The 11,046-nt window shown below is 34.2% G+C and overlaps 1 protein-coding gene across 1 annotated transcript in view; it reads right to left on the bottom strand.

Moving 5' to 3' along the window:
• Positions 1-8,316, bottom strand: part of LOC128644102 (insulin receptor substrate 1) — a 15,659-nt gene extending 7,343 nt beyond the window's left edge. The window contains exon 1 of the mRNA XM_053696818.1: positions 5,283-8,316. Within this exon, the coding sequence (XP_053552793.1) occupies positions 5,283-5,607 (325 nt within the window). The 5' untranslated portion in view covers positions 5,608-8,316. The remainder of the gene's footprint in view (positions 1-5,282) is intronic.
• Positions 8,317-11,046: the final 2,730 nt, after the last annotated feature.

Genomic DNA, 11,046 nt, shown 5'->3' with positions numbered 1-11,046 from the left:
TTTATTTATTTTTAAACTATGTTAATACTGACATATGCCTTGAGCTTGGTTAGGGTTAATGGCAAAGCTTAGAGAGACAATAGGGTTAAGAAAATAATGTTTTTTTCTGTTGGAAAGGGAAACGTTAAAGGGACATAAAACAGGTTGAGATCTGTGCATATGTTAAAAGGGCTAATTAATTAAAAATAGTTGCATAAAAAAAAATTGTTTAAAAATTGCTGGCAAGTATTTTAAAATAATTTTCAAAAATAAGCAAAATTAAATTACATAGGTAAGCTGCCTGGAGCAGCCATCTCCACCCCCCCATTATATTTTAACTGAATTCACATCCCTATTCACTTTTGCATTCTAACAAAATAATAGATATAGATACAGCCATGGAAAGAAATGTGTGGGGGGAGTTAAGAGCTTTACAATTCAGAAACTAAAAAGAAAGGGTTAATTGCGAGGCACTGCAGTATAAATTTGCAGGTAAAGTAATTAAAGTGCATATTATACTATTTTGACTCTATCCCAACTTGTTTTATGTCCCTTTAACTAAGCGATCCTCTATTGGAGAACGGTTAAGGAGTACATTTCTGCAGTTGATGGGTTAAGGGAGTAATGTTCTGCAGGATAAACAATGTCAATGACGCCAGCATCTCCTCAGCAACCCACCTCTACGGTGTGCAGGCCTGGTTTCCATAGTAATGTGGACCCTCCTTTTGGACCTAGCAAGGACTACTGAGTTCTAGCTCTGCAAAACACCCCCCAAAGAGGTATATGTGTATAGATGAACAAACCCCAACCTTTTTTTTGTTGTTGTTGCACAGATACCCCTGACTTAAAATATTTGAACAGGTTACTTATTTTAAGCTTAGAATAAACTCAAAATATATAAAGTGGTACATGCTCTATATAGTACAAGTATTTTACCCAACCCTTAGACTGTCACACAAACACAACCTTTAGTCCAATTTTTTTTTTGTTACAACCCCATGCTGGTGATACTACACTGATGTTCAGACAACCTGATTAGGAATCACCGATCTAGAAATGAATAGGTTATAAGTGAACTAAAGTCACCATTTCCCATAAAGATGTCATAAAGCTTCCAAATAGTATCTTAGGGTGTAAAGATTTTGAATCCTCCGATTTGCTCTTATTTAAAGGGGCACACAAGTGAAAATTAAACTCAGCAGTGATGCATGCAGAAATTTGCAGTCTCGCCGCTGTTGGCAATACCCACGCTACTAGAGTTCTGGAAGCACTATGGAGGGACAGTATGCAGAGTATAGTAGCATCATAAAGAGGTTAAATGAACGCTGAAATTAAGTTCTGGCAAATTTGCCTCTTTCTCCCGATATCCTTTGTGCAAACTTGCTCCTTTTCTTAAAACAAAAATGTATAGCTAGGCTTAAAGGGACATGAAACCCAACATTTTTCTTTCATGAATCAGAAATTATATATATCATACAATTTTAAACATTTTCCCAATGTACTTCATTGTCTTGGTATCCATTGTTGAAGGACTACTGGGAACTATCTGTAAGCCAATGACAAGAGGCATATATGTGCAACCACCAATCAGCAGCTTCTGAGCCTACCTAGGTATCATTTTCTAACAAAGGATACAAAGAGAACAAAAAACAGAAACAGAAATACACTGGAAAGTTGTTTAAAATGGCATGCACTTTCTGAATCATCTATGAAAACATTTGGGTTTCATGTCTATTTAAGAGCTTTACACGTCTCACAAATGTTATATGCCAGCATTGCCAGCTGTGCTCAATGAATGTGCTGAATATGCTTGCATGGAAAATAGCTAAGTTTGAACAAAGTACACAAAAGATAAAGAGGCAAATCTGAGAACAGAAGACATTTTTATTTTTGAAATTGTATTCTCTTTCTGAATCATTACATTTTATTTTTGACTTGTCCCTTTAAAGAACCATTAAAGTGGGAAAATGACATGCTAATTCATTAGAACACTTTACTTTAATACTAGTAATTCTATCATGCTATGACCCCCATTTATGAAGGGCAGTTTTGGTGCAGGTTTGTTTAACCAGAAGTTAAGACGCAGTGGTTGTATGAATGCCAGACAGCCCGGACTTAAAGGGACACTAAACCCAAATTTTTTCTTTCATGATTCAGATAGAGCATGCAATTTGAAGCAACTTTCTAATTTACTCCTATTATCAAATTTTCATTGTTCTCTTGCTATCTTTATTTAAAAAGCAGGAATATGATGCATAGGAGCCGGTCCATTTTTGGTTGAGAACCTGGGTTATGCTTGCTTATTGGTGGGTAAATGAAAGCATCAAATAAGCAAGCGCTATCCATGGTGCCAAACCTAAAATGGGCTGGCTGCTAAGATTTACATTCCTGCTTTTAAAATAAAGATAGCAAGTGAATGAAGAAAAATTCATAATAGGAGTAAATTAGAAAGTTGCTTAAAATGTCATGCTCTATCTGAATCATGAAAGAAAAAAAATGTGGGTTCAGTGTTCCTTTAAAGTGAAAGTAAAGTTAGGTGCTTTGCTATCTTCAGTTACATAGTTGATTTAAAATCAATAGGTGTTTCATTAATGATTTTGTACAAATTTTGATGTAAATGCATTTTTCTCCGCAAATAAAGTTTATATTTTTCTACTTACAATTCAACCCGTTTTTTTTTTTTCTTCTCATTTTACTTCCTGATCACGTTTTAACATCTACCAATTGACTTTCTGTCTGTTAGGCGGCCGCGAGGCGACGTCATCCGCCTATGTATTCATTTGCGCATGCGGCAAATATTTTTTGTGATCATTATTTAGGACGCGTGTTCACGATTCGCGCATACCTTTTGTGTGGGAACAGCCGAGAACGTCATCTGTTTAGACTTCATCTCGGCAACATTGAAGCACATCACATAACTAGCGATCATTAATTATAAGTAAGTTGCGCAAATAGCATAGTACTGAATGAATACACTGTGTTATTCATTGGAGTACTAAGTTTCCACTGCGATTCACGCATGCGCGTTGTACACCGGCTCATTACAGAATCGCATGCGCATTGAAGGTAAGATTTACGATTCGCGCATGCGCAATTCGCTCTGTGCTTGTGAACGCGCATTTGAGCTACGTATAGAGCGGGTGGGACCACTCTATACGTCAAGACACAGAAAGATAGGAAGTGTAAGATGGGCGGAGCATGAACGATAACGGTAGGAAAATTAAAAGTTAAAATAAAACTCAAAATTAAAACAATAAAAAAAAAAAAAAAATATTGCGATCTTAATATGTTGATGATATACAATACTTGGATGTGTTGTAAAGCGATAAAATTAACTTTCACTTTAATAGTCTGGCATGACTAACAAGCTCTGCTTGCGCACAACCAATTGGTGTTGCCCATGAAATTGCGATTCATTTCTGGCAGAAGATGATAATCCACAGGCCAGAATGGGTGCAGAGTAGACAGGTTCTCCCGATGAGAACCTTGTCCACACAGATCTTCATAAATGTGGGCCAATATATTTAACCCTCACAAAAGGTGTTAAACACATAGTTTAAAAAACATCTGGGAGCAACAGAACACTGCTGGTCCGGAGCAGACAAGACTACTGACTCAATCAGCAACGGGAGCTGCACAACCCAGCTGTGCGACTATCACAGCTGATTGGGTGACCAGCAGTTTCTGCTCAGGACCATCAGTGCTCTGCATCTCCTGAGCATACTTTAACTATGTGTTTAAAACCTTTGCAGGGGTTTTGCATAACCAAGACGGTTATATTAATATACTTCTTACCGCTGTGATTACCTTGTATTTAAGCCTCTGCAGGCTGCCCCTTTATTTCAGTTCTTTTGACAGACTTGTATTTTAGCCAATCAGTGCTGAGTCATAAATAACTCCACATGAGTGAGTACAAGGTTATATATATGGCACACATCAACTAGCGCTGAATAGCTATGAAAAACTGTCAATATGCACTGAGATAAGAGGCAGCCTTCAAATACTTAAAAATTAGCATATGAGCCTACCTAAGTTTATTTTTCAACAAAGAATACCAATGGAACAAAGCAAATTTGATGATAAAAGAAAATTGGAAATTTGTTTAAAATCATGAAGGGTTAATTTTGACTTTACTGTCCCTTAAAGTTTATAAAAGTTTTACAAAATAAAAATTACACGTTCAGTGCATACACCAGCACCTCGTCCACTTTAACATAACTGTATCAGCTGTGATCAGTGGAACTCAGATTAGAAAACAATTTCTCATTTTTGAAACCTGATATAGTAAGCAGATGTAGATTACAGTCTTTGTTAGAGTCTGTAGGATACTGGGAAATTCTGTGTTCATAAAGCATAGCAGTGCATTTATACAAGACTTGTGAATTTTATGGGACCTTGAAGAAAGCTGTTGGATTTCTTGGTGATATATTTTTCGATTCCTAAGCCCCTTCAATAGTTTAAAAAGGGACAGTCAACACCAAAACTGTTATTGTTTAAAAAGATAGATAATGCCTTTACTAGCTATTCCCCAGCTTTGCACAACCAACATTGTTATATTAATATACTTCATAACCTTTAAACCTCTCCATTTCTGCCTGTTTCTAAGCCACTACAGCCAGCCTCTTATCACATGCTTTTTTTATTTGCTTTTCACAAGTGACTGTTAGTTCATGTGGGCCATATTATATAGATAATCATTGTGCTCACACCCGTGATGTTGTGCACAACACAGCACTAACTGGCTAAAATGCAAGTCAATAGATAACAAATAAAAAAGTAATGTGATCAGGGGGCTTTCAGAAGAGGCTTAGATACAAGGTAATCACAGAGGTAAAACGTATATTAATATAACCATGTTAGCTGTGAAAAACTGGGGAATGGTTAATAAAGGGATTATCTATCTTTTTAAACAATAAAAATATTGGAGTTAACGGTCCCTTTAAAAGGCCAAAAAAAGCTATACCATTACATAAACGTTATACAGTATGTAAGGCAAACTGCACTTATAGCAGCAATGTCTCTAATGCACTACTATAACATCTAAAATAGAATAGTTAGTGATAGCTATTTAGGTCTACATCATACCATACATAATGCATAATAAATAGAGTGCAAGTCTCACACTAGGGCATATTAACATACCCACTAACAAAGCAGACAGTGGCAAAAGTGCCACTATATATGCAGAGGAACAATAAGTGGAAATAACGGAACTATACAACAAAACATAGTTTTCAAGATGTATGTTTCACTTATAATTTTCACCAAAGCTTTGAAAATGACAATTATACATCAATATATACCTTGAACCTGCAGCTCCAGTATTGCCTGGTACCACTCCTCCTGCTCATCCTCTCCCTCAGCTGAAACGGCAAGTCCTCCATCGCGTGTATACAGCACCAATAGAAATCTCCTTTTGGCATCCGCCCTTTTGTTCACACCGAAAACTTCTTCCAGGTTAAGCATCCCGCGTGAACCACCAATGCGCTCAGCAGTTCGGAATTTCTTCTCATTCTCATAGTATTCAATTCTTGCTGGACCTCGGGGCCCAGAATTACGAAGAACAAAAAACCTCCTCCTCATGGATTTCTGCTTGCGCAGATACCCACATTTTTTTACATCCTCCATCACTTGCAAATTGTGAGGATATCTGGATCAGTTCTTTCCTAACCTACAAACCAGTAGATTAATGTATTTTTTCCCCATGAACATAAAAATAATCACGTCCTGGAATCCCAAAAAAATGCAATTTTTTTTTCTTTTCTGAAAACAAAATAACTCCAAGACTTCAGTTGGAATATATAGTTCTATTTTTATCTTGTATACTAAAAATATGCAGTTGTATCTTGATATATTTTCTTTAAAAATAGCACTTTTCAGAACAAAATCCCATAACAGGATAAGGGATTAATGAGTTTTCTCACCTCCCAAATGCATTTTACTCTATATTGTCCACTGTTCAAAGAGATTACTTCTGATATAGTAATATCATTATTAATCAGGATCTCCCATCAAGAAAAATTATGATTTAAAGTGCCTAAATAAATTCAGTGTCACAAAAAATGTTCCTCCCTTGAGGATTGATGCACCTTTTTCCAGTGAATAAAAAAAAACAGTTGTAAGTTCACCCCGTTTGTCACTTAAGTCATAGATCACAAAAATGTATCTTCTATTCAAAAATTAATGCACAGTTTATCAAGAGGGTAAAAGCAATTGTGTGTGTAGTACCGGGTTGCAGAACAACTTCAATTACATCATTTTGATTTTGTTTTCTCAAAAGTATAAATTCTGAAAAAGTCCACTAATTGATCACCTTTGGTAACAATTGTAATGTAGTTTTAATTACAGAACTAAAGAAATATATATACCTTAAAAAGGTCTTTGTACCAAATCTTACTATTTCTTGAAAATTATTAGCAGCCAATTTCCATAAATATAATTTTTTTCCCTAAGACTAGATCTAATGAAAGGCACAAATATATAAATGTAAACAAGTAAATTCAAAATATTTGCAGCTTATCGAAACTGGGTCATTTATTTAATTACCTAAATCATAAAGGAAATAAATCAAAAATAATTTTAATATATATCTGGGAAAGTTAGTAACTCTAATTTAGGATAGTTTTTCTAGTATTAGTATTTTCTTTAAATTTGCAACGTAGTTATCCCATTGATTACAAAAAAAATGAGAATCTGGGTTTTTTAAACCAGTAAATTTCTATTTTGGATTCTGAAAATGGTTCTGCAATAGACTGCAGAAACTTAACAATTATAGGCAAGTAAGGCAGGAAAGCTTGCAAAATTAAAATAAAATTCAGCTTATAAAATATTTATATTAATATGTGCAAAATGTAAGGAAAATCTCCAGTCACAAATAAACATTTATGGCCTGTGTGGTTTATGGGGTTTTGCTACAATCAAAAATAAAAAGCACCAAACATATATATTCAACCTGAGTGTTTGCACCACAAAATAATTTGGAACCCTAAAACAAGGCCAGTTGATTCACAGTGGCAGATTAAGTAAAAAAATAAAGCTAAATTATATTTCAGTTGTAAGAATGCATAGTCAATAACATTGAAGAAAAATGAAAAAAAAGTAATTATATAGGCAGCAGCTTAAAAAAAAATTTCAATACAGTAACTGCATTCTGACATTCAGGCTTGGCAATGTGTTAAAAACGCCACAGATAAGGCTATTTACTTCATATATATGAAAAAAAGCACACGTGCAACTTTTGCAGACTATTTTCATACCTTTAGTTTTGCTAACAGCTGTGAAAAGGAAATGAATAGGCTTTTCGAATATAGCTACATTATACTACATTGCACAGTACAGTGAGTTAATGGCACTGCTTTTAATTGCATTTTTATTTAATTGCCATTCTTGCAAAAAAAAAACAAATACAGCCCTAGTACAACTTTTCTCCCTCAAGCAAAAAAAAAAAAAAAAAAAGCAAGCTTTAACACTAAGGTTTTTGTAAGAAGTCGTACAAGCATATTTTGCAGACTAGTCTAGATTTTTGCAGCAGTATAGAGAAGAAAAACAGCTTTCAGCATTCTTATCTTTCTGCACTAAAACATTTTGCAATTCAGCGTCCTTTGCCCTTAATAATAAGTAAATAAAATAAACCTCATGCATTTGCTGTTAATTTGTAACCTTTTGTAGAAAAAAAACAGCCTTTGAAAGCTGTGCATGTGTTCACTTTATGCTTGTAATAGGTTATGTGCTAAAAAGAAAAAAGTCCAGCTGTGCAAAAAAATAAACACTTTAAATCTTATATAGAGGTCTTGTCAAAAAAAAACATTCAAGGTGGAGGGACTGTATACCTTTTTACCAGTCCAGACTCTTCTTTGCATGACGTTGTCCACGTTTGACGTGAAAAATGAGAGATTTGGGAGATCTAGTTTTTTTGGTGTGGTTTTCAGAGTTTCAGTTAAAAAACAAGCAAAAATGACCAGTTTCTTCCAATATGCATTTATCTGTAATCCTCTTGCTGCAGCCAGACCATGAGAAGAAGGCAGGGCCAGTCTTGATCCTTAATGCTGGACGTTTTGTAGGTAATCATATGTCCTGGGGTTGCTATTTAAGGTTGGATATGGGGTTGCAAGATTGCATTACAACATACACTACAAATTAATGTAAGCTTGCTGTTTTCTATTTAGTTGCTCTTTGGTTGCAGGTTAGGACTGAGAAAGATGCTGTGTTATGTATAGATTGTAGGGTGGCTTTGTAAAGAGAAGGAAAGGAGAGAAACAGAATGTGTTAAAAGGGTTAGAAAGAGAGTGTAAAAAGGAAGGGGAAAAGAGACAGCCTAACTAAAGTTGTTTTCCTATATCTCCTCCCATGGTCAGACAGCTGTAAAATCTACTAGTTTTCAGGGTCCTAGAGATAGAATCTGAAACATTGCAACAGTCCTTGTGGTTAGACGAGGAATTGCATGTGAAAACAAACATTTTTAGCAATAACTTCAATAATAAAAGATTCATTTCTCAATGACATAACTCTGCTTAATTTTTCATAAATATTAATATGTGAAGTGATATAATAAAGTGTAGATTGATAGATAGATGATAGATTAGATATATATGATAGATATAGATAGATACATAGATAGATGATATATGATAGATTAGATAGATATAGATACATGGATGATGATAGATAGATAGATAATAGATAGAGATATATAAATACATAGATAGATCAGTAGTTTATATAATACAATTTTAATTAGTAGTATTTTATACTCTGCAATAAGGAGAAATGGTTATTATCTTACTAATTCTATAACACCAATACAAACCAATAGTTTTCTACAGGTAGTTGTACTTACCTGCTCCTGTCTTTATTTTACACAGCTTGTGTGACAAATATTGTGACAGCCTTTAAATGATATCTAATGTTAGAAAGGAGTGACCCTGAAAAAGTCTATGAACAGTGTCGCTTTCTGCTTTCTGGTGAATTCATAAAGGTAAGAATGAGTCTTTGGTGGCCTTTCTGTAGCTCCCTGGCTCTGTTAGCTAATCTGGGTACATTGTGGGATTTACTGCTTCAGGAAAGAGGAAAATGTGAGGTTGAGAGAGAGGTGTAGGGATGGGAGGGATAGAGAGTGGTAAGTAATAAGATAGAAAGGGAAACAGGCATGAAAAGGAAGACAAGGTTGGAAATAAATAAATCTAGGATAAAGCAATGAAGGGGGAATACATTGAGCAAACCCAGAGGGGAAGTTAGAAGAGGAGGAAATGCAGAAAAATTATGGAAAATGAGAGAGAAGAGGAGGAGGAAAGGAGGAAGATGGTTTGTTAGAAAAGGAAAGGTGACTTGTAAAATAGAGCGGAAAATATGGGGATAATGTAATGTAAAATGTTCTCAATTTTAATGTGTTTCCACCAATCCATCACTTTACCTGCTGGTGTATATTACATTACTTTAAAATAATACCTTTATGTTTATTTTGGCATTTTAAATAACTCATTTTGCCTGTTGTTTCCCCACCTATTCAGAACATTTCAGCAGATAAGTATTGGCTGTATTAAAGCTATACAAACAAGAATCTGCAGATTAATTTAAACTCTCAGTGGGGGATGTGATATATTTGTAATAAAACATCCATTTTTAATTGCTTTTTGTGTAATCAGACAGAGATAAGATAAGAAGGCTGTTGCATTGAGAGAGAGAAAAAAGATAAATGTGTCTGCTCTTCTGCAAGTACATCCATATTTTATAGGTTGTGGTTTCAACTAGCAAAAATAGCTATTTCATATACAAAAATAATCTTAAATCTCCCATACATTTTAAACTCTGCAGCTGGTATAAGTCATCAGAAATACATTGCACCTTTTAATCTCATCTAAAAACCTATTAAGCCTATTAAACTACGTAGCTGCCTGATACTTACAATATAATTTAAAGGGCCATTGTATGGTAAAATTGGTTTCCCTTTAAAAGAATACTAAGGTCAACATTAACTTTTCAGCATTAAGACAGAGCAAGCACTTTATTTTTTTAGTTCCATTATTAAATTGTGCACAGTCTTTTTATATGCTCAATTTGTGAGGCAACCGCTGATATTTAGTATGTGCAAGTGTTCACAGTGTATACATAACATATATATACGACTGTGAATAGCTGGTGGCTGGGGACTGTAAGGGAACTTTTGAGATGGGCCAGAAAAAATACAAACTGTATAGTATTACATGTATGGGATATTGCGTGTTTATTTTTTAATTTGAAAGGTTATTTTTGTTCATGCAAACTTCAGCCCATTGTTCTTAAGAGCATGTATATTTAAATGGGCTGAGTCTGAAGTAAAAGCAGACCTCTTTATCTTTTATTTCTTTACATACACAAAGTCCAATACTTATGAACTGTATTTAAAATTTTAATTGCTAGAATAAAGATATAGGTGGAATATACATTTAAAGGGACAGTAGATTTGCCACCTTTTCTGGATTAAAATACCAAACATGTTAATTAGCATACAATTGCATAAATAATTATACAGCATATATTAGGAACTATAGCTGCCAGGAAAGCAGACCTCTTTATCTTTTATTTCTTTACATACACAAAGTCCAATACTTATTAACTGTATTTAAAATTTGTAATTGCTAGAATAAAGATAAAAGTGGAATATACATTTAAAGGGACAGTAGATTTGCCACCTTTTCTGGATTAAAATACCAAACATGTTAATTAGCATACAATTGCATAAATAATTATACAGCATATATTAGGAACTATAGCTGCCAGGAATTATTTTAAATGATCAGTGGCTTTTAATTAGATTCAAACACACTTAGAATAAGTTTCACAATGATAGCATCTTTATTTCTATATTTAATCTTTATTTTCATCTTTGACCTAAACCTTAAAAATATCAGGCATATCGATAAATTACTGGCTGGGTAGCAAACCTAAAGGATATTAAACACCTTGAGTTATGCATAATGAAGCCATTTTCAATATATTTTCATTATTAATTTTGATCAATTTTCCTGTAATTTACCTTTGAAAAATGAGCAGTTTCTAAATCTCTGAACATTTCCAAGGCTAACTCTGCGT

The sequence above is a fragment of the Bombina bombina genome, unplaced genomic scaffold (assembly GCF_027579735.1).
Source record: "Bombina bombina isolate aBomBom1 unplaced genomic scaffold, aBomBom1.pri scaffold_705, whole genome shotgun sequence".
In the NCBI taxonomy this organism is placed as follows: Eukaryota; Metazoa; Chordata; class Amphibia; order Anura; family Bombinatoridae; genus Bombina; species Bombina bombina.
The sequence above is the reverse complement of the archived record's forward strand: the minus strand, read 5'-3'. Positions and strand labels throughout refer to the sequence as shown.